General features: G+C 46.1%; 1 protein-coding gene across 1 annotated transcript in view; it reads left to right on the forward strand.

The window, feature by feature from the left end:
• CNOT10 (CCR4-NOT transcription complex subunit 10) overlaps positions 1-18,049 on the forward strand; it is a 47,904-nt gene extending 29,855 nt beyond the window's left edge. Inside the window, exons 14-19 of the mRNA XM_068982193.1 lie at positions 10,077-10,190; positions 13,857-13,987; positions 14,907-14,942; positions 15,135-15,262; positions 16,686-16,761; positions 17,661-18,049. Of these exons, the coding sequence (XP_068838294.1) occupies positions 10,077-10,190; positions 13,857-13,987; positions 14,907-14,942; positions 15,135-15,262; positions 16,686-16,761; positions 17,661-17,812 (637 nt within the window). The 3' untranslated portion in view covers positions 17,813-18,049. The remainder of the gene's footprint in view (positions 1-10,076; positions 10,191-13,856; positions 13,988-14,906; positions 14,943-15,134; positions 15,263-16,685; positions 16,762-17,660) is intronic.
• Positions 18,050-26,880: the final 8,831 nt, after the last annotated feature.

Raw genomic sequence — 26,880 nt, forward strand, 5'->3', positions numbered from 1 at the left:
TTATATTTAGTTACAGTGTTGTCAGTCTTTGCTGTTATAAATAATGCTGCAGTGACTATCATTGTACACAGTTAAGGGGAATCCTTCATGATGAAGGTATTTGCAGCAATACTTAAGTTGGATTTAATTTTTACAAATTTATTTGAATGAGTGCTAATCTTAGGATTGCTTTATGTGTGCATGTAACTGAAGACGTTTCTGATTCCACACTGGTTGAACAGCTACAGAGTTGTGTAATTTAAATTTACCTTCTGTAAGTGGCACTAAAAGACAGAAGGGTATGTGCAGGGTGGCATTCATCCTCTCAGAGTGTTGTGCCTTTCCCAACTTTTGCTTTCCACGCATTCTAGCAGGGAGATTGGTGGTTTTCAGAGAGAAAAAAAAATTACTTCCCTATTTTTGTGGAAAGGGACAGAGGGTCTCCATAGGGAATTCCATCATCATAAAGTGGGGTAAGATGGGTTTGCTGATACATAACTTAACCTTTTTTCTTATAGAGCAGATGGGAGAAGGGAAATGGAACAAGATGGAAGGAGCCTTAGGGTAGATTTATAAAAAGAACCGCTGGGCGGGACAGTAGTAACCGTTATGTGGAGACAAATGGTGTGGGGGAAGGAGTCGTGAAAGATTTGTGTCGTAATTTTTGAAGCTATAAAAGCTCCCAGCATAGTCGGGTGCGTTAGAGGGCAGTTCTGTGGCAGGAGCCAGCTGTCTTCTGCAGAAAGGAGGAGCCTGAGCACATTGGTTCTCCGCTGAGATCCTGGAATTGTCAGGGATTTTGTCTGTTTCTGACCTGATTTCGTTTATGTGATTGGAAACGGGTATGAGGAGTACATAGTTTAGTTTTTATGGACTATTATATTTGACCCCTCTGTGCTCTAATACCCAAGACACCAATGCAAAACCTCATTTGCTCTTTTCCAGCATAACTAATATGCAGTAAATTATCAAGACTGTTCTAATGACCACTTCTTACTGTATGGATTTAGACCGAGCTTCTTGACTAGTTTCCTTTTTTTTTTTTTCGTTTGTACATGAATGAAGATGGTTCCCAAAAAAATCATTCTAACCAAGTTACAGGTATGTTTTCAGAAGGCGTAGGATACCTGAAGCAATTCTGAGATTCTGTATTAAAAGAGTCTATGTCTCAGTTTTTGTCTGAGAGAAATGAAAATTTGTCCACGTAAGAATTTTAAAGCAGCTTTACTTTTGATAGACAAAAAGTAGAAATAATAGCCTAGGCATGTATCAGGGGGAGATTGGCTTAACTAAATTGCTGGCTAGGAATTCCCTAGTGGTCCGGTGCTTAGAACTCCAAGCTTCCATTGCAAGAGGCAAGTGTGTGATCCCTAGTCAGGGAACTAAGATCCCACATCGCACTCAGTGCAACCAAAAATTCTTTTTAACATAAATAGGGACTTCCCTGGTAGTCCAGTGGCTAAGACTCCACGCTCCCAATGCAAGGGGCCTGAGTTTGATTCCTTGGTCAGGGAACTAGGTCCTGTATGCCGAAACTAAAGATCCCACATGCCCCAGGTAAGATCGAGTGAAGCCAAATTAAATTTTTTTTTTTAATTTTAAGAAATATAATAAATTACAGGCCACTCTGTATATTGGTATTGCTACTCAGCTGTAAAAAAGAACAAGCTCCTGATGCCCTAGTCAACATGATGCGAATCTCAAAACATTTTGTTTCTGCTTTTACTCAGCGTAAGGTCCATACTGTATGATTCTGTTTATACCATCTGTACGACAGGCAGAAGCTGTCCTAACTTATGTTCATAGAAATGAGAACAGTGTTGGGGGAATTGACTAGAAGGAATTTTTCTGGGGTGAAAGATATATTCTGTATCTTAATTTGACTGGCAGCTACATGTATATGTTCAAACTTACCAAACTGTACATTTAAGATGATGTATTTTAAGATGATATAAAACTCATACCTAACTTTAAATGGTTTAAGAAATTTTGAAAATTTTCAAAATTCATATAACTCTAAATATATTCTTTGGGGAAATACAATTAACCATTAATGATTCATAAATGGTCAGTTTCTCTGACATATCACTCATAGGGTGACATGTGGAAAACTTGGTGTTTTAACAGCAACGAAAAAACTCTCCTTGTATTTTACATGTATTCCTTAGACTCTAAAGCGTCAGTATCTAAAATCATAATCACTCATCCCTGGACCCTGAGCACATGGGACATGGCTGGTGAAAGGTACACACAGATGTATGATACACACTGATTTCCAGACTTCTAAAGCTGTAATATATGTCAGTAATGTTTTGTATTGATTATGTTAAAATGACATTATAGATACATTGGGTTAATTTTAAAATATCAAAATTAATTCCACTGTTGTTTTTTTTAATGTGTCTGCTGGAAAATACAAAATTACACTCATGGCCCTGATTACATTTCTCTTGGACGGTGCTGCCTCTAAGGTTCTAGAACCATCTGAAGTGTTTGTAGTTTTTGATACCTGGTTTTTACCAGTGTGTGATACTGTTCCTATGCCAGCTTTCTCACATGCCACAAAGTTTAGCCGAGTGTCTCATCAGAAAAATTCATCTTTAAAAGGCGTAACTCCCAAATGACTCTTAGAGTACAGAGACATGTACAGGGTTGATATTTTGGCCATATGCTTTGATTTAAATATTAATGTTGCCATGTGCATTTGAGAGATAATGATTTTCTTACACACTATACACACCTAATATAAGGGTTGACTTTTTACACTGTACACACCTAATACAAGGGTTGACTTTTTTTAAGTCGAACATTTATTGACTATCACTGATAATCTGGCTTAGCAGTAAAGAATCTGCCTGCAGTGCAGGAGTCGAGGGTTCGATCCCTGGGTCAGTAAGATCCTCTGGAGAAAGAAATGGCAACCCACTCCACTATTCTTGGCTGGAGAATCCCATGGATGGGGGAGCCTGGCAGGCTACAGTCCATGGGGTCGAAAAGAGTCGGACAGGACTTAGCAACTAAGCAACAAAATAACTGATCACATATTTTTAAAACAGCTGTATTGAGATATAATCCACATACCATACAATTCACCTGTGTAAAGTGTGCCATCCCGTGATTGTTAGTTTATTCACAGCGTTGCGCAGTCATCACTGCAGTCAATTTCAGAACCCTGCACCCTTTGGCTGTAACCCCTTTCTCTTCCGTCTGCTCTCCAGCCTTAATGAATCCACTTTCTGTCTCTCTAGATCACCTGTTTTGCACTTTACTGTGAATGGGATTATGCAATACGTGGGTTTTATGACTGGCTTCTTTCACTTATAGTAGTGTTTTCAAGGTTCATTCAAGTCGTAGCCTGTATCAGCTTTTCATTCATTTTTCTTTCTGAATAATATTCTGTTGTATGGACATACCACATTTAGTTTATTCATTCATTTTAGATTGTTTTCATCTTTAGGCTACTAGGAATAATGCTGCTCTAAACATTCATGTACAAGTCTTTGTGTAGACGTGTTGTTTGTTTTTCTACCTAGAAGTGGAATTGCTGGGCCCCAGGGTAACTATTTAATTGTTTAAGGAATTACCAGGCTGTTTTGTGAAGTGGCTGCAGCGTTGACAATCCCACCAGCAGGTATGAGAGTTGCAGTGTCTCCACGTCCACACCAACACTTGTCATCCATCTCTTTTATCATATTGACACATTGTAGTGGGTATGAAGTGGTGTCTCACGATGGCTTTGATTTGCATTTCCCTGTTCTGGGATTCTTGGGGTTGCAAAGAGTCGGACACGACTGAGCAACTGAGCTGAACTGAAACCTAACGATGTTGAACATCTTTTCATGTGCTTATTGGACACTTGTATCTTTTTCTTTAGAGAAATGTTTATTGAAATCCTTTGTCTATTTTTTAGAGGGGTTAGTTGCCTTTTGTATTATTGAGTTGTAAGAGTCACTTGTATATTCTAGGTCCAGGGTCCTTATCAGATACATGACCTGTAAATATTTTCTCCAATTCTGTCTGTTGTCTTTTCGGGTTTTCTGCAGGTGTTTTTGAATCTCAAATATTTTTGATTTTGATAAAGTTCAATTTATGTTTTATTCTTTCATTGACTGTACTTCTCATGTCATATCGAATCCTCTGCCAAATCCATGGTCATGAGATTTACCCCTGTGTTTTCATCTAAGAGTTAAATAATTTTATTCAGCACTACATTTATGCCTTTGATCCATTTTGAGTTAATTTTTGTATATGATACGAGGTAAGGGCTCAACATATTAATCCTTTTGCACAGAAGTATCTTATTAATGGGCTTCCCTGGTAGCTCGGACAGTAAAGAATCCGCCTGCAGTGTGGGAGACCTGGGTTTGATCCCTGGGTTGGGAAGATCCTCTGGAGGAGGGCATGGCAACCCACTCCAGTATTCTTGCCTGGAGAATTCCATGGACAGAGGAGCCTGGCGGGCTGCAGTCCATGGGGTCGCAAAGAGCCGGACATGACCGAGCGACTAAGCACATCTTATTAATCGTAAAGAAAGAGGTCCACAAGGTTAGTCACACTAACATTTCATTGTTGTGTGGTATTTTAATAACTGTCATGGGTGTGTACAAAGTCTTATATGTTGCATGTTACAGGACATCTTTGTTATTCATTCTGAGATTGTGATATTAGCGAACTTTCAATTTCTAAAGATAAATTAGAGGCTTCTCTAGAACCTGGAAAAGAGTATAACAGAACTGGAAAAGGGCAAGAAATAATGTTGGGGCCAATATGGGAAGTGTCTGTATGAGAAAGTCAGAACATACAAAATAAAAACAAAATTTCAAGTTTTTCTTTTTTTTTTTTTTTTTTTTTTAAGTAAGAGGCTCAAAATGGATAAAAGGAAATGTTTGGACCAAATTTAACTCAGCCCGGTTATTCCACAAGTATAAATTATGGAACCTTAATTGGTTCTTATAGACTTCTGATGGGACACCCAGTGAATTATTTCCCATTCACTTAAAAGGACCTCCCAAGGCCCAATGTTTATAAAAGAAGATGAGCCAAACAAATGGTGGATAACATAAATATCACAGGCAGTTTTAGTGTACTTAAGGAATCCTGTTTCTTTTGGTCTTAGCCAAGTACTTCTATTGTGGTTGGAGAGACATACCTGAAACAATACCCTGGCTAATAACCTCCTGGCTCTCATATTGCTCTTGTTAGGAACTCAGCTCCGATTCACTCTTTTAACCAGGTCTGATCCTACAGAAACGTGTCCATCTAGGAAACTCTTCCAGAAAAGGGAACCTGCCGTGGGATCCATCCTTCATCTTAGCAGCTTGTCTTCACATAGCACGATTCACATCTGAGTCCCAGGCCCCCGTTTAGATGAGTGGTGATGAGATTAATCACAAGCCAGGGTGGGGATAATTCTTCAGTGGTCTCCCACTCTGGAGAAACCCCACAAGGCTCCTGCTGACATTGGACAAATCGTTTAACCCATTTGGGCCTTTCTTTCCTCTTCTGTCAAGTCAGATCGAGTGATCTTACGGTCCTGCCCATGCATAAGGTGCTGTGCCTGTGACGGCTGCATTTTATTTGCTGCCTGGGGTAGGACTGGATTCCTTGAGATGCTAGATTTGGTTGAAGAGGAAAACTTCCTCAGCTCTTTTGAGCTGGTCCTCTCTTGGTATTGGATTTGGGGTGTGTTTATCAGTAAGGCTCTTGGTAACAGAACAGTTACTAGAAAGAGAAGTGTTTACAGAAGACATGAAGCTTTAAATTGTAAGAGCTGGAGTTGACAAGTTTAACATTTTCTAGATTTCTGTAGATAAATGGAAACAGTTTGAAATGTACATTAAAAAAATTTTAAATCCAGTACCATATTTGTTAGAAGAAATTCTTTATAAGATGTTTTGAGCCAGTTTTTCAAATAATTTGTGTTATGAGGTCACTTTGTGAATTTATTTACCTTTGACAAATGGTGACTGACTGGGCTTACCCTCGGTGTAGCCTCTTTTGATATGGGTTGAGCTGTTTGCCAGCAAAGGTCCATCTAGTCAGAGCTAAGGTTTTTTCTAGTCATGGATGGATGTGAGGATTGGACTGTAAAGAAAGCTGAGTGCCAAAGAATTGATGCTTTGGAACTGTGTTGTTGGAGAAGTCTCTGGAGAGTCCCTTGGACAGCAAAGAGATCCAGCCAGTCCATCCTGAAGGAAATCAGTCTTGAATATTCATTGGAAGGACTGATGCTGAAGCTGAAACTCCCAATACTTTGGCCACCTGATGCGAGGAACTGACTCATTGGAAAAGACCCTGATGCTGGGAAAGATTGAAAGTGGGAGGAGAAGGGGATGACAGAGGATGAGACGGTTGGATGGCATCACCGACTCGATGGACATGAGTTTGAGTAAAGTCCGGGAGTTGGTGATGGACAGGGAGGCCTGGCATGCTGTAGTCCGTGGGGTCACATAGGGTCGGACACGACTGAGCGACTGAACTGACTTTGCTGTTCCAGGCACTTGGTTTAGGTTCATTTCACCCACAGAAGATATGGCTTGACACATTTAAATGCTCAGCCTTAAATGGCTTGTTGCTATAGTTTGGTCCTTTAAGGAAACAATTTTCCCCGTTTCTCTCCTTTCTTTTTTGTTCTTTTTTGTTCTGTTCTTTACCAGGGGTTGGCATTCTGTGGCTCTAGAGCCAGCTCCTCCAGCGTGTGGAGGGGCGGGCAGGGGTGTATGGGATCCCCCACGGTGGAGGGTGCGCAGCAGGGCGGGTGAAGCAAGCATGTCCCTTCCCCTGAGGTATAGTTCTTCCAGTCTGGTGACCTGTCAGATCCACTGAGCAGTTGGTCAAGCAGATTGGACAGTGACTCGAGAAGTGGTGGGGCAGGTTGAGGCGGGTGGGGAGGGCGGGGTCAGTATTTTAAGTAGCAGCTATCAGAAGTGAAGCGATTTCTCCAGAGCCAAGGGTGTTTCTATCGTAACCAGTTTGCAGGAATTACGCAGTGTGGAGTGTTGTTTCCCAAGAGGAAATAGAGGGTGAGTGAGAGGGTGTTAAGAGATGCCTTAGGGTGGATGGGAAGGCACTCCATCCGAGAAGAGGAGTATGAATGTTAGTTTTAGTTTCATGCGAGGAAACGTACTTTAATGTGATGACTCTTGAGTAGAGAGTTTTGCGTTCGTGTATTCAAGTATTTTTTAATAGGGAGCTTGCTTTAATAGTAGAATCTTTCACCCTGTTCTAATTTGACATGGTGTCTCATGGGGTAAAAGGTAAAAACTGAGGAAAACCAGTTTTTACCTCGTACATAATTATAGTTTGGGAAGCAGAATCCTGCTGCAAATCTTACATGACTGATTTCTGGACCCAAAGTGGGCTTGACAGTGGGCTGGAGCAGTAATAGCCCCCCTACTGTCAGGAGAGGCCAGGGCAGGCTTTTCCCAGCAAGCCTGCCTGAGGCGAGGCCTGTCCTAGACTCTGGCCCTGGAAGCCTGCGTCTGGGAGCTGGAGAGGAGTCGGCTTCATCAGCAAGGTGGCCTGCCACCTGGGCAGGTGGGCGTCTGGGTGCCTGGAGAAGCAGATCTGCGGTGTTGAAAGCTGTGACTCTTACAGTGCTGGCCCGTTAAACACCTACTCAGACACTGAGAAATTGCTCCAGCCTTTGTGTAGGAGACAAAAAAGGCGAGCTTCTGCTTTTAAGGAGCTTATGTTTTGCCCTGGCCTTTGGCAAGAGTCACAGATGGAAGCGAATATTCAGTTTTGTGACTGTCATTCAAGTGGCCATGAGTTGATGATGGCCTAGGGCCTCTAGAGCCCTAGGCCTTTATTTTTATTATTTATTTATTTATTCCTGACTGCTCTGGGTCTCCGTTGCTGCGCACGAGCTTTCTCTAGCTGCGGCGAGCAGGGGCTGTGCTCTGGTTATGATGGGAGGACTTCTCTTTTTGCAGACCACAAGCTCCAGAGCACACAGGCTTCAGGGGTTGTGGCACACGGGCTTAGTTGCCCCATGGCATGTGGCATCTTCCCAGGCAAGGGATCAAACCAGCGTCCCCTGCATTGCAAGGCAGATTTGTAACCACTGGACCACCAGGGAAGCCCAAGACCCCGGCCTTTAAAAGTCATTCTTCTTCTTCATAAGCAGTGCATATCTGAGTGATGAATGAATGTTTATTGCCATTCAGAAATAAAACTGTAAATAAACCAAAAGAGGAAATTAAGTCACCCGGATCTCACCACACACAGCTCCCCATTGAAGTGCTCCTGAAAATGGGAGATAACCAGCCAGTGCCCCTCCCTCCTTTGGGCCCTGGAGTCTTTGGGTGTCGCTGCCGTGGGATGGCCTTGTTAGTGAAGACAGCTGTTGGAGACATGAGGATGACCATAGGCTTGTCGGAAAATCCCTTTGTTAATGACACTGCTTGCTGCTCTTAAGTGACTCTCCTCTATGAACAGGGTTCAGATTTTAAATTAGGTGCTCAGTAACAAAATTTGAACTTGTAACGTTTCAAGTAAATTCTGTTTTCTTCCTGTTTAGAAAGGCAGACTATGGGACTTCCCTGCCAGTCCAGTCATTGCGGCTCCATGCTCCCAATGCAGGGACCGTAGGTTCTAGCCCTGGTCGGGGAACCAAGATCCCTCGTGCCACACGACACAGCCAAAAAGTAAAAAGAACAGTAATAAATGATAAAAAGATAGGTTGCATGTGCATGCATAGTTATGTATGCACTAGAAAAATCATAATGTAATCCATTCTTCACAGTTTATTTTTAGGGCAGTCTCATGAACTGACCAAGAAGCAGTGTGATAGTGTGGGAAGGACCGTGAGTGGGGAGTCGACAGTGTTGACTGTTAGTCCTGACCCTGGTCGTATACTCTGAGCTAGAGAATATATTTAGTCACTTTGCTTCTGAGTTTCGTAAAGCAAGGACCCACCCTAGGCAGTCTTCTAGCCCTTATCTTCACGGCCTCAGGCCACAGATCTCAGTTTCCTTGTGCCCCCCTACTCTTCCGTGTTGTTAGGGTTGAGGGGCTACTTTTCCTTTGCTGGACAGTTTCTAAGGTTCCAGCAGCCGGGAGTGAGGCAGTGAGGAGGGCACAGGCTGCTTCTGGATTTGCCCGCCTGTGGTTTTCACCAGAGGGGCATTTCTAGGCAGAGAATTTCAGCGTATTAGAAAACTGTGTTGCTAGGATGGTCACATTCTTCCCAGACTGAAGTTACAACCCGAGTGCACTTCATGATATACATATGTATTGTAATTTGTAAACATAACTCAGAACCCTGCATCTGATGTCAGGCCATTTGTGGCTGGCCATTCAGACCTCATTTCTATTTGACAAGGGTTTATTTTAAGATTGCTTTGTGGAGCGGTTGTTTACCATTCAAATGATCTATTAGTGCCAAGTCTTTAGCTAGACTCGTTTTAAATGAGCTGCCCGTTAAGTAGAAAACCAAACAGAAGTTCACGTTTCCAGCCCAACTTAGAAAAATCAGTGAAACTTACATTTTTTATCTTCACATTTATTCATCCTGGTTTTTTTTTTTTAGCCTTGAATATTCATTTAGGATAATAGTACCTATGTGAATGAAATTCTTTTAGTTACTGTTGATACTGTGGCTTAGCAAAAGCTATAGACTTCTTAATACTTTCAGAGAAGAACGCTTTACAGTAAGCTGAGCTTACTGTAAAAAATGGATTTCTTTTTTACATCCGAAAAAATGAATTTTTCAGTAAGTTAATTGTGTTTCTTAGCAGAGTCGCAAATGTGCTTCTATAGCTTTATTTCTAGGATATTAAAAGAAATGTTTTATGGGAGTAAGTTCCCACTAGGCAATTAATGACTTTTTTTTTTTTACAGACTAAGCATGTATTGTTGACTCCAGAGGGTTGTTTTGTGGGGGGTGGGATGGAAGCTAAAGATGATTTAGGTAAACAGCTAAACTGAGCCTCAGGTGGTGGTCTGTACACCCGTTAGCACTGTGGCTTCCTCACTCCTTGCCTGGCGTCCAGATCGCCACAGCTGGCAGTCTGGGCCGTCCTTCCCTGTGTAGCAGGCGTCACCCTGGCCGCCCTGGGCCTCAGGCCTCCTCAGCCCTCGCCTTTGTGTTCCAGATGCTCCATACTGGCCTGCAGCGCCTACGTGGCTCTGGCTTTGGGTGATAACCTTATGGCTCTGAATCACGCAGACAAACTTCTTCAGCAGCCCAAGCTGTCAGGATCTCTGAAGTAAGTGTGACTCACCCCGTGTGTTTATTTTGTTTGGAGGGTTTCCGTGAGTCTGCGGTGCATATTGCCTCTCTGACTTCCCCAGTGGAATGTAAATTATCTGAGGGAAACCAGAAAAGTTTCCTAATTTGCTTATTTTTTTGTGTTTGGCAGTGAAACTTTTTCTCACTTGTCGCGCTTCGAGGGTTATTGGAAACGGCATTGGCCATGCTGTGCACGAGGGAGCAGAGACTCTGGACTCTGGATTCTGGGTCTGAGGGGGCACATTATCACATACTAGCTCCCAAAACAAGCTGAGTCCTCAGTGAAAAGACCCACATGAAAAGCAGTTTGGTCAGCAGGATAAATCTGCTTTGAATTTAAAATATTTTCCCGAATGACTGCACCATTTCCAGAGAACATGAGTCTTACTTAAACTCTTCAGATGCCTCTTCAATATTAATGTCATTGTCACTCTAAAATTTTCTAAAGCACATCATGAAAATTGAGTAACATGCAGCATTCTTTGAATCTTTGTATGATGCTGATGCTGGAAATTTTATCTAAGACCATGGGTACTCTGTATAACATCAGGACAGTTGTTTTTACATTCTTCCTTTATGTACATAGTTACAATTTCCAAAATACGTTCCTTTCCCTTTCAGTGGCCTTTGTTTGTAACATGCAACACCTAGAACTGTGAGGTCATAACCCTGAGGAACAGTTCTGTAAATGTTTATTTTTGCCTTTTATAAAAGTACTACTTTATACAAGCATCTAAAGTTAACATTGATTGGGACTTCCCTGGCGGTCCAGTGGTTAACACCCCATGCTTCCACGACAGCGGGGCACGGATTTGATCCCTGGTCGGGGAACTAAGATTCCACAGGCTGCACAGCGAGGCACCCCCTACCAAAAAAAAGAGCATCCAGGAACAGAGAGACTTTGTCACAATTCAAGTATGAGAGCTCCTGCTCTCCTGTGAGAAAATCTCCTCTACACTCCAGGCCTGGAGGGTCCTGGGCTTGAGATCAAGGCAGTCGGGTTGTCTCTAAGGCACCTTCCTGTTGCCCAGCGCTGAGAAGTACAAGCCAGGAACCTTGGCCTGTGCCTGCCAGACACCCGCTGCTCACACCGTGTTGTGCATGGCGAATGGTGCAGCAGAGTTTTGTGTGTGTGTTTCTTTTTAACAAAAATGAAATACAGATCCTTGCTGCTTTTTTTTAAATTCTCTGACTGACATGGTCATCACTATTGTCAAATAATCCTAATTAGATTCTTTCCTTTGCATTTGTGGCAGGGTTTTCAACTGCCTTTATCAACTTCTTCCCTCTGAACATCAAAGCAACAACATTCTTAGGCTTTATGATTTCTTGAGGGATTGGCCAAGCCATGTCTGATCATTTCATCTGTAATTCTCTTTAACCATTCTACCCTCATCTCTGGTTTCTAATCACTAGCCAGAACCCCCATCACTGCAAAGAGGATAAGCCTTTCTGCCTTAGACAGCCCAGGTACCACAGCGGCTTTACCTTCGTGTACCTCCTCCGAAGGTCTGGGCTTTGAGTGTCATGAAGGCCTTTAATTGTTTCTTTCTTTTTAAAGTAAATTCACAGAAGTTGAAGTGGTTTGAAGTGGTTTTTTGAATTTGTACGTTTATGGGTGGGAGGAGGGTTTTTTTATTTTTTTGGCCTTGCCAGGGCGTGTAGGTTCTCAGTTCCCTGACCGGGAATCGAATCTGCACCTCCTGCTTGGAAGCATGGAGTCCTAACCACTGGACCACCAGGAAAGTCTAATGTGTCTGTGTTTTGTAATGATTTTTGGCTTATGGATTCTGGTTTAATGCAATTTTTAAAATATCTTCTTTCAAACTATATTTAAACTTACTGATTTTTTAGGTTGTCATTTTTATTAGGGTATCTGGTGGGGAAGCCAAATGGAAGAGCATTACATATAAAGTAGATTAATAAGAACCTAATTTGTAGCACAGGGAACTCAATGCTCTGTGCTAACCTACCTGACTCTAACAAATAGTGGATATATGTATAACTGATGTACTTTGCTGTGCAGCAGAAACTAACACAACATTGGAAATCAACTATACTCCACTAAAAATTCATTTTAAAAAGTGGGGGCATTACAGCTCCTGGTAGTTAGAAGGAAAAAATTGCTTAATAAAGAGATAGGTCTTAGGGAAAAAAGAGAGAGAGAGAGGAGATGGCTCTTGGGAATTCCTGGATGGTCCAGTGGTTAGGACTCCATGCTTTCACTGCTGAGGGCCTGGATTTGATCCCCAGTCAGGGAATGGAATCCCACAGGCCATGCAGCAGAGCCAAAAAAAGAAAAGAAAGAGAACTGCTCTTGAGTGTGCACAAATCCCAGAAGATGGTCAAATTGGAAAGCGTCTAAGGTTTGAGGACTCGAGGTCCATGTGGACAGACTCAGTTGGGACAGGCGGGCTCAAGGAGTTGGGAACTGAACTGGCCTTTCAGGGGAGGTTGGTTTTGGCCCGGCTTTGCACCCCAGGAGGCAAGGCTGCAGGCAGTGCAGAGGGGTGTCCACCCAGGACAGTGAGGGGAACAGAGCAACCTTTGGGGAAGTGAGACGTTGACTGGATATAGGAAAGCAGAACCCAACTGTGGAGAGCTTTAAATCTACAAAAGTTTAGATTAGTTTTGTTCTCAAGCGGAAAGAGTCATTAGGATTTTGAGGAAAGGAGTATGATGTCTAAAGCTGTTTTAATTTTGAGAAATCAGATGATCTTAGGAAAAATGGCTCAAAGGAAGACACTGGAAGAACCAGGCTATTGTAAACCTGGAGGAAACATACCTGCCTGGCAGCAGCTGTGCCCAGGAGAGAGGATGTGAAGGGGAGGACACTTGTGCAATACAGGTGAAGCTGATCCGGGGGCTTCCCTCACGGTCGGCCTGCCGATGGGGGGACACCGGTTCTATCCCTGGTCGGGAAGGATCCCGCGTGCCACGGGGCAGCTCATCCTGAAGCCCGTGCCCTACAAGCCCTGAAGCCTGCGGCGCCTCGAGCCTGTGCTCCGCAACAAGAAAAGCCACCACGGCGAGAAGCCCATGCCCCGCAGCCTGAGAGCAGCCCCTGCTCGCCGCAGCCAGAGAGAGCCAGCATGCAGCGGTGCAGACAGCCCCAGTGCAGCCGAGGTCACAAGTGTGAAGAAACGGAGCCGGTCCGACCCAAATCGAGCCTGCCGCCCCGGGGCCTTCTGGCTGAGGCGGCAGCACAGGCTGGAGAACCCTAACTCTGATCCTCCACCCCCAGGGCACACGTCCTAGGATCTGCCACTTCCTTTAGAACTTCGTCGCTTCCCGATGGTATTTTCTGTATAAATAGAACAGCGTACATTTGTCAACTGCATTTTAAATTTTTATTGAAATACAGTTGATTTACTGCCCACTTCTGTTTATTTTTTTACTGCCCACTCTTATTTTTGTTCATTTTTTTACTGCCCACTTGTAAGCTGCTGTTTTGATGTGTGTCATTTCTTCCTTCTTAGCTAACATGAAAATTATTGTATATCTTAAGATATTCTTAAAGAGAAAAATTTAAGTGATTCTTAACATATGTGAAATTTTTACGTATACACCATATTTTATTATACATTGGGTATTTTTGTGATGACCTGCATTTCAATTTGGAACCCGTTTTTTTTCATTTCAGATTCCTGGGTCATTTATATGCTGCAGAGGCCCTCATCTCTCTGGACAGAATCTCTGATGCTATTACTCACTTGAACCCGGAGAATGTCACTGATGTCTCCTTAGGGATCTCTTCAAACGAGCAGGACCAAGGTTAAGGAAGACATGTTTGATCAGAACTCACCATTTCCACCGGCTTTCTGTTGTAACTCAGGACATATAGAAATTTAAGGGCACAGTTGTGAACGGAAGGGAGTTATAGGTCGGCAGTCCATAGTTTCGGCCATACTTACTATGTACTAATTGCTAAATTCTCACTTTTGAAACACTGATGGTGTTAGAGCGATTCATTTTTGGGGAGTTCTTTTAATTTATTTATTTGGTTGTTTGGAGCCTTAGTTGCAGCATACAAACTCGGTTGCAGCATGTAGGATCTAGTTCCCTGACTGGGGATTGAACCTGGGCCCCCTTCCTTGGAGCACGGAGTCTTAACCACTGGACCACTAAGAAGTCCAGAACTATTTGTTTTGATTCTTACACTGTGTTTTTTTCTCTGTGGAGGGATTCCACAGTCCCAGGGAGAGTAAAAACACATTCAAAAGTCAGTTTTAAATCATGGCTAAAGTTTTGAGGGAGCAAGACTAGAATTCCCTTTATTCGAGGTTATTTCTCAGACTTGGGGGTGGTGGTGAGTGGGAGGTGGCATTCCCTGTCTTTTATTAGAACCTGTGTGCTTAGGTGCTCGGTCATGTCTGACTCTTTGCGACCCCATGGACTGTAGCCCTCCAGGCACCTCTGAACGTGGGGATTCTCCAGGGAAGAATATTGGAGTGGGCGGCCATGCCCTCCTCCGGGACATCTTCCTAAGCCAGGGATCGAACCCAGGTCTCCCACACTGCAGGCAGATTCTTTACCATCTGAGCCACCAGTGCTGTTAGAACCTCCACTACGTAAAAAAGGAAATACTGTGACAGATTGCCTTAATATTAGATTTCCATTTCATAAAGAAAATTGTTTGGAAAATATACTCTTTTTGTCTGGCCTGCTCAGATTTATGTTCGTGTCTTTGTAGGATCAGACAAAGGTGAAAATGAAGCAATGGAATCCTGTAAGTAAGACATTTCGTAAAGACTTCAATAGCCCAGACTGCTTCCCAAAGACGCCCTCAAGCCTCCATGGCCTTCCTCTGCCGCCCGAGGAGGACAGCCAGGCTCAAGTTCTGGGCAGCTTTGCGGGCGGTGGACGGGTTGCCTCTGTGCCCCGGCCTGGCCTCCTCACATGGGTGTGCTCTTCTCCCCAGCTGGGAAGCGGGCCCCTCAGTGCTACCCCAGTTCCGTCAACTCGGCCCGGACCGTGATGCTGTTCAACCTGGGCAGCGCCTACTGCCTGAGGAGCGAGTATGACAAAGCCCGCAAGTGTCTCCACCAGGTGAGGCTGGGCCAGGGCTGGGCGCCTCGTGGAGCAGCTGGCAGGGGGCTTGGAATTGCTGGGCTCTGTCATCATGTATGCATTCTGACTTCTGGTCAGTTTGTTAAACATTGGAATATGACTCTTCCAGACATACTCTTTTTAAAAAATATTTACTTGGCTGTGCCAGGTCTTAGTTGCAGCTTGTGGGATCTAGTTCCCTGAGCAGGGATAGAACTCAGGCTTCCCACACCGGGAGCATGGAGCCTTAGCCACTGGACCACCAGGGAAGTTCCAGACGTATTCTTGCAAGGTACACAACTGACTGTTGTTGCAAATGAACCTAGGCACCTAATGGAGAGTTTTCCTGAAGATTTTAATCATCAGTATTTCAAAAGATTGTTGACCACATCTGTATCAGTGCTCAGTCAAATCAATAATGGTGTTCCATATAGTTGAACCCAAGGCAGCTGTAAACCTTGCATACTAAAACAGTAACATATCTGAGACGTATTTTAAGTGAAAAAAACAAATAAATGCCCAACACTTGTCATGTAATCCTGTGTGTGCATAAAGGATCTCTGGATGAGCACACCAGAAACTGCTAACATTGGCTCCCGGGGGTGACAGGAGAGGTGTGGTGTAGCTGGAGCACTGAGATGGGAAACTGTTCCCTGGATACCTGTTTGCTGTTTAGTTTTGAATTGCGTGACTCTGTCCACTCAAAAAGTTAGATTACAGATACACCTTTTTAGAAAGAAGGGTTCACAGAGTCAGTACCCAAGAAATTCCGCACACAATAAATGTTCCTGGCGCCATGTAACTGAACTAGACCTCTGATGTCTCCCACCCAGAGGGGCCACATCAGCCGGTCTCGGGAACTTTTGATCGGGGCTCTTTAGGTCCCCTGCCCGTCCTTGGACCAGTCACAGGCAGGGACCCAGAGGGGTTCCACAGAACTGGAAAGGGCTCATCCTCAGATGCATGTTAATTCAGTACTTTCCTGGCAGTCCAGTGGTTAGGTCCACGCTTCCACAGCAGGGGGGCATGGGTTCAGTATCTGGTTGGGGAGCTAAGATCCTACAAGGCGCAGGGCATGGCCAAAACAAAACAAAAAACAAGCATAGGCAAGAGCTAGAAGAATCCCAAGCAGGAGAAGACCAAGAGAGAAGGAGCGCTCTCCTGTTAAGAACTCATTATGGACTAAGCAAGGGAAGATAAATATGTACTGAAAATCACATGTCTAGTTTAATTGGGAGGGATGAAGACAGACAGCTGAGGGCCATCTGAGCAGAACTGTAGTGTCCCGGTGAGCTCGAGTGTTTGCTGACTTGACATGGGTAGGTTGACATTCTTTTTGTTTTTTTGGCATTACTCGGAGTTTGTATCTTAAGCTACATGGGTCTCTTTTGTTTCTCATGGGTCTCTTTTGTTTTGAGTGAAGGCGGCCTCAATGATCCATCCCAAAGAGGTGCCCCCTGAAGCCATCCTGCTGGCCGTCTACCTTGAGCTACAGAATGGTGAGTGGTTCTTCTCTTGACTGTAGCCCTGCAAAGAGCCAGAGATTTTTGGCGTCTGCTTTTTCTCTTAGAAACGGAAGAGATATTAACCATCACATTCTTCTAAACAAGGGAGTTTCTGATTTCTTGCAAATTCTTACTTCCTGCAGGTTAAGTGTATATCCTTTTATCTGTGAAAATGCAGAATAGCATAACTTCTGACAATTATAATTCATCTCTACTAATTAACCTTTCTCTTAGGCATCCAAATGACTCTTAATTGAGAACCTGAGACAGAATGCAGTGGCTTTGGATTGTACACCTTAGTGTTTTAAACACAGATGTCGTTAATAAGCTTTGCCGTAAGCCAGTTCCTGCTGAGGATTTTTTATTCAAGCCTGAATCCAGGTCATGCCTCTGGGGCCATATATGACCTAGAAGAAAGGCTGTGGGCCCTACGTGAGAGATGATGTGAAGTAGGAAAGGAGAGCTGAATGGGAGAGATGAGGGAGCGCAGCAGCATTAAGAGTTGTTCGTCATACCCCCTTGCTGATCGTGGAAATCCGTACAAGCCTCCCCTCTTTTTATTGCTGAAGAAGGCGCCCAGCAGGCCTCGTCCTCCTGAAAGGTGTGGCCCAGTTCGTGCGCAGTCTAGAGCCCTTTTAAGTTCTCAACCTGGGCTCCACCTTAAAATCAATACAGAGCTTCCAACAATTCTGTCCCCTAGCTCACACGCTACATTTCTTACGCCAGAATTTCCCAGGATGGTGCAGGGGGCATTGCGTGAGTCTGGTGTATAGCAGCGGTTGCAGGCTGCTCTTCTCCATCATCTTCGCCTCCCTTTTGAGACTTGGCCGGCTTGCTTTGTTAGGTGGCGCTGTTGTTATCTGCTTTTTTGTAACGGGAAGTGTTTTTTATAGGTAATACCCAGCTGGCCTTACAGATCATCAAAAGGAATCAGCTGCTCCCTGCCGTGAAAACACTCTCTGAAATGAGAAAGAAGCCAGTGTTCCAGCCCGTCCACCCAATCCAGCCCATCCAAATGCCAGCGTTCACTGTGCAGAGAAAGTGATAGTTTGCGTGTGGAAAACTGTCACCTGAGACCCAGGGGAATATTTACCAGCCTTTTTAGTTGTATCACACCAAAATGAATAAAAGACAGATGCTGAAGGGTGCTAGTTTTGAAGACACAATTTTGAACCAATTTTAACCCCTGATTTTTATTTTATTTTATTTTATTTTTTTTTGGCTGGAAGCTTAATACAGTTAAGGATTCACAAACTCATTTTCATCTGTTTTCCATATAATCTTTGCTAGATTATTCATTTTAAGCCATTATGTGATATATCTGTCAAATACAATTAAAACAGTCTTATCAGAACAGTCTTGTTAAATACATTTTGTCTTTTTTTGCAATGGTTACAGTATGTTGGCATTCAAGATTTCATGTTAAAGTTTTAACAATGGATACCACATGGTGAGCAGATGAGTAGCCAGTCCAGAAGTTGCGCAGGGCAGAAGGCAGGGGAGGCTGACGCGTCATAACCTAGTTGTGACTAAAGGGGCCAGAAAATGCATAGTAAGACCCATAGGGCTAGTCAGGTTGGGTTAAGAAGCGACGACTGATAGGAATTAATTATGGCTTAAAAACTACAGATGACGACAAACAGCACTCAGGGCACTGGCCGCTTTCACCCTCCTGTACCGTTGGGGAGAAGCACCAGGTAGGGAGTCTGTCAGCAGGGAGTTCAAGGCTCATCACTATCCCCATTGCAGGTGCAAACGGGAACTTAAAAGCTTCTTTCTCATAAGAGACAGGTATGTGTTGCGGGATTGACCCGGCCAAAATGTGTCAATAGGGTCAATACGTTAAACTTAAAAGCAGGAACAGCAAAAGCCGCTGTGGACTGACTCTGGAGAGCCTGGGTGACCCCCAGTCAGTATCAGGCTTGGACTCACGAAAGCTGGCCTTTCAGGATCGTCCCTGCCGCCAGCGTCTCTCCAGTTCCCGACCTGGAAGACCAGGTTCACACTAGCCGAATCTACACGGCTCCTCAGTTTTCACAGATGGAGAGGGGAGCGTTTAGAGAAGCGCGTGGTTTATCAGAAACTGCATCTGAATTATTCTGTTGCTGAAACCAAACATTTTAGTTGGGGATCTATAGGAGCTGAGTGAGATGTGACCACAGACTACCCACAAGTGACTCAGAGAAGGGGGTACAGTTTTCCTTCCATTTGAACGTGGGAAGGGTGTGCACGGGGCTCGCCTGCTCTTTGCCATGTGGCAGTTGCTTTCCCTGGTGGCTCCACAGTAAGGTCCGTCTGCCCGTGCAGGAGACGCAGGTTTGATCCCTGGGTCAGGAAGATTCCCTGGAGAAGGAAATGGCAACCCATTCCCAGTATGCTTGCCTGGAGAATCCCATGGACAGAGGAGCCTGGCAGGGCTACAGCCCATAGGGCCGCAAAAGAGTCAGACACGACTTAGAGATTAAACAACAAGTTGTTTTATATACAGAGTAGATTCCTTCCTGGAGGATACAGAAAACAGAGGTGTCCTAGCTCCCTCCGGCCTCTCGAAGCCTTTTCCAAATGAGATGGGAGTCGTAGGCTGCACTGATTTGGTCAAAATCTGCAGGAGCTGCTTCCCCAAGCCCCAGATCTGCAGCGGTTCTGTGGGACCCACGTGTGTGCCGCAGGATGGTGGCAGCTTTGCCTGTTGCCGTTCAGTCGCTCAGTCATTTCCAACTCTTTGTGACCCGTGGACTGCAGCACACCAGGGTTCCCTGTCCTTCACTCACTCTCCAAGTTTGCTCAGACTCATGTCCATTGAGTCACTGAAGCCACATCTTCTGTCACCCCTTCTCCTGCCCTCTATCTTTCCCAGCATCTCCTCCTGCCCTCTATCTTTCCCAGCATCTCCTCCTGCCCTCCATCTTTCCCAGCATCAGCGTCTTGCAGTGAGTCAGCTTTTCGCATCAGGTGGCCAAAGGATTAGAGCTTAGCCAGGGCCTTTTCCATACAAAGCCCACATGCTTCATAAATTGCGAGCCCACCAGGTCTTGGGTGGCATATGGGTGGTAGAAGGCCTGTAGTTGAACTCGAAGGCAATACATCTTTGGAGACATCTCAAGAAACTGAAACTTTCCCCACTTGCTGATTAGTTAGAGGGAAAGCAGGAATAGCTCAGAGGCAGATGAGGCCCCATGTTGCTGTTAAATAAGAATACCCTTGGCTGTGAGTAGCACAAAGTGGATCCGTGACTTAAACAAAGATAGTTTCTATCCCACTTGAGAAGGGGATCCATAGGCAGCTGGTGACCTTGGCTTTTCATGCTCAGATGCTATCAGGGACTCAGCTCTGTTTTCCCACACCATCCTCCTCAGCATCTGGACTTCTGTGCCCCTGGTCACAGGATGTTCCAGCATCATATCTGCACTGAAGCAAGAAGATGCAGCAAGACTTCCCTGGTGGGTCCAGTGGCGAAGAATCCTCTTGCCAATGCAGGGAACACAGGTTGGATCCCTGGTGCAGGAAGATTCCATGCGCCGTGGGACAACGAAGCCCACGCTCCGCAGCAAAAACCACCACAAGGAGAGCCCTGAGCTCCACAGCGAAGAGTAGCCCCCACTCACCGCAACTAGAGAAAGCCCGCTCAAAGCAGCGAAGACCCAGTGCAGCCAAAAATAAAATTTGAAAAGAAGAAGGTAAAGGCACCCTGTCGTGTTCAGAAACCATCAGGAACAAAGTTTCCCCAGAAACCCTCAGCAGACCTCAGCCTCCATCTCCTCTGTAATTCAAATCATGTATCCATCCTTAGCTGCAGGTGCTGGTACAACCCTGCACATCTTAGGAGAAGGCTGGTGAAGGGTTTTCCCAGCTGGAGCACTCCAGATCTGATGCACTGTTGTCAAATTCTGACCCCAGCAGTCCAGCTCTCCCCTCCACAGCCACCCTCAGCAGATCTGGGCGCAGTAAATGTAGGCTCTTTATGACTTGTCTTTCTGAGTCCATCAGCCAGGAAGGCTTCTCCCACTCTTTTTCCAGCACAATCTGTGAACGGTCACCATCTCTGCTATGGAGGAGCTTCCCTGGTAGCTCAGTTGGTAAAGAATCCGCCTGCAGAAAACAACAAAATTTTGTAAAGCAATTATACTTCAATAAAAAAAGAATCCTGCAATGCAGCAGACCCCGGTTCGATTCCTGGGTTGGGAAGATCCCCTGGAGAAGGGAAAGGCTACCTGCTCCAGTATCCTTGGCCTTCCCTGCTGGCTCAGCTGGTAAAGAAGCTCCATATTCTGGGGTCACAGAGTCCATGGGGTCACAGAGTCAGACATGACTGAGCAGCTTTCACTTACTGCTAATGGAGGTAACCCTAACAGTGCTGAGAGGTTTTAGATGCCATGTCCTGGAAGTTTCTCCTCACTGTCCCAATTTCTCCACCCCACCGCCCCCGCCCCGACCATTTGTGTCTCGGTCATACCTTTCTTCTACGGTAGATGATGTTCTGCGGTTTAACAGGTGTGGGGGCTCTCAAAGGGTGGTGTCATAGCTGGTGGGGTTGTGAATTCTGAGACAGGCCTCCTTGGCTTTTGTTCAAGCCCCACCACCTGTTCAGCAGCCCAGTGGGCCAGAATTCACGGCATGGGTCCCTTCACAGATTGCGCAGGGGCAGGGCGGCCCCCAGCAGAGCCAGTGCCTTCAAGGGTCTCTCCTGCCCCACTCGTACCCCTGCCCCTTTCTCAGAATAGCACTCTTGGTGTTCCCACCATGCAGAACCCCTCATGGGCCAGTCTGCTGGGAGCTCTGCCCCTTACTCAACCCAAGTGCCTTGATCTCTTGAGGTTTTTGACCATCTGCACAATGAAGCTAACTACTCAGGGCCTCCTGTGAAAATGAAAATGAGATGCCCGAATGCAAAGACGCACTACAGGTGAGTGCATTTACCTCCCTGTTGCCCAGAGGACCTGCTCAGCCCAGTCCTCCTCGATGACTTGGAAGCCACCTGGAGGAAGGGGACCCTGGAGCCAGACTGCTGGACGGGCTCCACATCTCAGCTCTCTCACCGGGACAGACTTGATCTGCAACACGGTATTTTGCCTCTTTATGCCTCAGTTTCTTTTTTCATCTGTGAAGTGAGGACAATAACAGTACCTCTCTCACAGGCTTGGAATGAGGTTTAAAGCCCTGGACATTGTTGTTGCTGGATAGGAGCTCCAGACGTTCAAAAGGAAACTCTTAATTTTTTACTGTGTAATATATGAAGGATAATCAAAGCAGAGACTGCTGAGCCACTGGAACTGGGGAGTTGGGTGGTAGAGAGCGAGGGGACCCTTCCAGGTAAATGACTGCCTCCTGCGCTCTGGCTGTGTCCAGTGTCTGGGCCATGAGGAGTGTTCAGTATATACTGGCATCATCCCATGTTCTCATCCTGTTCTTAACCTGCCTCACCCAGGCCCTCCTCCTCTGACAGGAGGCCCCTTCCCCACCCTTTCCTCCTCTCATCTCCAGAGAGGCCTCTGCACACCAGCCACTCCCCTCTCCCCACTGAACTCTTACACCCAGCGTGTTACATCCAGACTGGAATCTGCTGTCCCCCAGAGTGGTCACCATTTCCCATCCCCAGGACTTGGTTCCTGTTCCAGTGTGTACACACTCTGGCCCTTTCACTCGGCCCCTTGGTCCCTAACTCCCAAGGAGATACCTGCTGTCCCAAGCCTTCGTTCATTCCACATGTGCTACCCAGAGGTACTTCCGGGATGGTAAGCTTTTCAGGGGAACCCCCTGGTAACCTGGCGGATTTTTCAGGCTGAGTCTACTTCTGTTCATCATCTTTTCTTCCCCTTCCTGAATACTTTGAAAACAGGGCTGTACCGTATACAGTGTGTGGATCGTTCTGGATAATAAAGTCTGCAGCACACATTCTGGGTGCCTTCCTTTCTAGGTCAGGCAGTGTCACAGGAACTGCTTCTCTCAAGGTGGGGATGGCTTATTAACATAATCCCAGGGTTCGCGGGGGGCCTCAGCATCCTTGACCCTCTGAGCCTCATCAAGCCAGTTAAATAGTGACCCAGCATGGGTGGGTTACTGGTCAAACTCAGCCGGCCCAGCCTAAAGGAACCAAACCTATACCTTCACAGAGCAGTTTGCACACTAGGCTTGCCTTCCTCCCTGGGAAGAACCGGGCCGACGTGCCGGCTCCTGGGTGGGAGTGGGAGTGCCCCGGGAGGAGGCAGCGCAGTTCATTAGCCCCCTCATTTGGGGCAAAGGGGATCCGTGTGGTGACAAACAATTGTCCAGGAGGATTTAGGCGGATTTGGCCAAGTGTCCCTGTGGGCCCCAAGCCTCCTCCTAATCCAGTCCACATTTCTGGCTACTTAGGATCACATTAAATGTCAAAGCCGGCGTTTAGGGAAATATCTACATTTCGGATGCATCGCCCTAGTCAAAAGAAAAGCTGGAGCGAACCTTCGAGCATTTGGCGCGAGAGGCGCTCTGTGTGGTCCGGAGTGTGAATGGGGAGAGGGGGGCGGCGCCCTCGCGGCCTCCCCGCCCAGGAATGCGGGCTTTTCACATGTAGAAAATGCTAATGCTTTGTCCCAGCCTCGGCCTCCCGGAGGCGCGGAGGCGCCCGGCCGGATTGTCCCAGCTGCATTTGCATGTGAGCGGCCCCTGGTCCCCGCGTCCCCACCCCCTGCGCCCCCCTGCCTCCCCCAGCACGGCTTTCCCGGGGCTTGTGGGATTGCGCGCAGACCGCCTGCAAGCGCCCTCTGCCCTCACTGAATCCCTGCTAAAGCCACAGGTAGCTAGCTGCTCTGGACGAATAGCCTTTCCCCGGAGGCAGCAGGCAGGTGAATTTTTTTTTTTTTACTCCTGTTTCAAAATTCTATTTCACACTTTCAGTTACTTTTTAGGACACAGTGTAGTCCATCGAGGCAGATCAGGAGTTTGCATGAACCATCCTTCTGTCCAGTCTCCCACTGATGGTCTTGTGGCAAGAACCCTGCGTTTGATGTGACATTTTTTCCCCCAGGTGCTCCAAAGTCACCATTACGCGCGCGGCTCATCCTCAGAAGGAGCAGCCGAGGGCCCCCAGGTGGCGGGGGCAGGGGAGACTCCAAAGGATTAAGCAGGGGCCGCGGCGAAGGCGCGCGCGGTCTGGGAGGAACCTGCTCGGCCAGCGCGGTGCGCGGGCCTCGGGGCTCAGGGCGCCACCTACCGGCGGCTGGGTCGACACGGCGAACCGGCCCAGAGGGGCCGAGGTGGTGCCGGCCGGGGGAGCCCCTTTTTCCCGGCCAGGCTCCACGTTTACCGGCTCGGAAAGCCATCCCACCCGAGGGCGCCGCGCATTAGCGACCCAGCATTTCCCCGCGCCGAGCTTTCGTTCTGGCCGACACCCGGGGGCCCAAATACAGGCGGAAAACATAACGAGATCCTGCCCAACAAACGTAACTCCGTTCCCTCCAATCATTACAGTGTTTCTTTGATTAATTACATTCCTTCTCATTTTACTAATTTTCTTATATTTATTGTGTTGGCTTTATTTTTAGTTGTTATAGTAATTTTCTTTATTTCATTTTTGTTTCGTTATTCCACTTTATTATTTTACTCGGCTTATTTCATTTTATATTCATTTTTTTACTAACTTTATTTCATTACTTAATTTCATTTGTTCTGCTTTTATTTTTATTTTCTCTTTATTCTATTTTTTATTCATTTTATCTCATTAATTCATTTGTTTTTATTGTCTATTATTTTATTTGTGGTTGAAGGGGAAAGATGGATATCTTTTTCATCCTATCCTGAGCTGTATGTATTTTCCTGCCTCTGAGTTTTAAGAAATAGTGAAAATGAATACTCTTCAGCTCCTTATTTGCAGTGTTTGTCTCATCTCCACAACTAAATTGGAAGCACCTGGAAAGTCGGGAACAAGGTTTGATGTCATCCTTGGGCCAGGGACGTGTTGACCAAAAGCCATTAATAAATATTTCTCCAGTTGACACACTGTGAAACCCAGATATTAAATCAGATATTTAAATTCCATCAAGGTACCTGCTCTGGGCACAGACTCCCAGCCTCTAGAGCTCCAAGCCAAAATTAGGATGAGAGACAAGGACCCGAGAACTGGAACAAAGCATCATGGAGGAAGTTTCACTTCAGGTGGTCAGGTGATCAGGGGCAGGAGACAGCTGCAGGTGACTGGACCACAGCGGGTATGTTTCAGATTAAACTAGGAAGGAAGTTCTAAGGTGTGTTTTGTTCTCGTTTTTCTTGTCACACTGCAGTGGGTCTTAGCTGCTGGAGAGAGAGTGGTCTGTAATTTGAGGTAGGTAAGGAAGGAGATCAGCCCTGGGATTTCTTTGGAAGGAATGACGCTAAAGCTGAAACTCCAGTACTTTGGCCACCTCATGCAATGAGTTGACTCATTGGAAAAGACTCTGATGATGGGAGGGATTGGGGGCAGGAGGAGAAGGCGACGACAGAGGATGAGATGGCTGGATGGCATCACCAACTCTATGAACATGAGTCTGAGTGAACTCCGGGAGTTGGTGATGGACAGGGAGGCCTGGCGTGCTGCAATTCATAGGGTCGCAAAGAGTCGGACATGGACACGACTGAGCGACTGAACTGATTGACTGACTGAAGGGTTCATTTGTCAGCTCTGAGACCCTATGGTTCTTTGAGTTCCACAGTGCCCCCCACTTCCCTGAAGACCTTGTGCAATATGGTGTATGTCTTATGTTATTTGGGGGAAAAGAAGAATGAGTCACTATTTGCCATCAGTTCTCTGGAAAGCACTGTGAATTGCACTTATGAATTTTCACCTTATCTTCCCTCAACTTAATATTCTGAAAAAGATTAAATTTATGGAAAAGATGAAAAAGAGGTCTAGTGAACATGCTTATACCCTAGATACAGCAGTTAACACTTTGCTAATATTTGCTTTGGGCTTTCCAGGTGGTACAGTGATGAAGAATCCCCCTGTGAATGCAGGAGACTTGGGTTCAGGTTCAATCTCTGAGTCGGGAAGATCTCCTAGAGGAGGGGCATGGCAACCCACTCCAGTATTCTTGCCTGGAGAATCGCATGGACAAAGAAGCCTGGCGGGGTATAGTCTGCGGGGCCACAAAGAGTCAGACACAACTTAGTGACTAAGCAAAAAGCTCACACAGGGCGTCTACCGCCTGGCATGGGCTGGGAAGGGTAGAAAGAGAGAAGCTTCCTTCCAGTCCTGGAGCCCGCAGCAGGGCCAAGGGTCCTTCTTGAACACCATTTCTGCTGTTCCCACAGGAAAGGGCTCCGTGGGAATGGCAGGGTTGACAAGAAGCCCGGTGAAGACACCGCCCAGATGTGACTTTCCGTGAGGCTCTTGGCATTCAAACTGGGCAAAAGATGGGTTTCTAATCCACGAATTTCGGGGAGGTGTCCCATTCTGCTTTTTCATTTGTTGGTGTAGCATCTCCTTGCCCCCTCCTCCTGGATCTGGCTTCAGCAGCCCGGGTCCAGACGCCGGTCCCGCTCACCACTTCCTCTGTGCTGCCGTTTCCTCATTTGTGCAATGGCACCAGAGTACCAGGAACCCCATGGGCCTGTTATGAAGCTCAAGGGAGCTGCTGTTTGTGAAGCTCTAGGAAAAGAGCCTGGCACCTAGTAGGCACCAGTTGGGTGAAGGTTAACCAAATGAGTGCAGAGGCTACTATAAAATGCCTTGTGGATATCCCGAGTCGGGCTCTCTTCTGCATTCTGGGAAAGAAAGAAGGATGGGTTCATGGGAAAGTCCTGGGCATTGCTTTGCTACTTCCTGGCTGTGTGACTATGTGCAGACTGCTTGCTCTCTCTGGACCCCAGCTTCCACCGCTATAAAATGAGAGTAATCCTCACTTCAGAGGGCAGAGTCAAGGAGAGTGCTTCCTTAGTGAAGCTGCTCAGCAGATGGTCTCTAGCTGTTTCAAGAGGGGTGTTCTGAGTTTTTGATTTCTGCTTGTTAAAAGCCAAGGTGCACTGCTGCCATGAATTAGGAGGGAAAGAACCTCCCTTGGCTGCCCCTTGCCTTGAGTTGTTACTAAAACAGAAGGCAGGCTAATTGCCTTGAGTTGTTACTAAAACTTTTTCCACAGCAGAAGGCAGGCTAAGGTTATGGGG

Source organism: Capricornis sumatraensis, chromosome 10, assembly GCF_032405125.1.
Source record: "Capricornis sumatraensis isolate serow.1 chromosome 10, serow.2, whole genome shotgun sequence".
Taxonomy (NCBI): domain Eukaryota; kingdom Metazoa; phylum Chordata; class Mammalia; order Artiodactyla; family Bovidae; genus Capricornis; species Capricornis sumatraensis.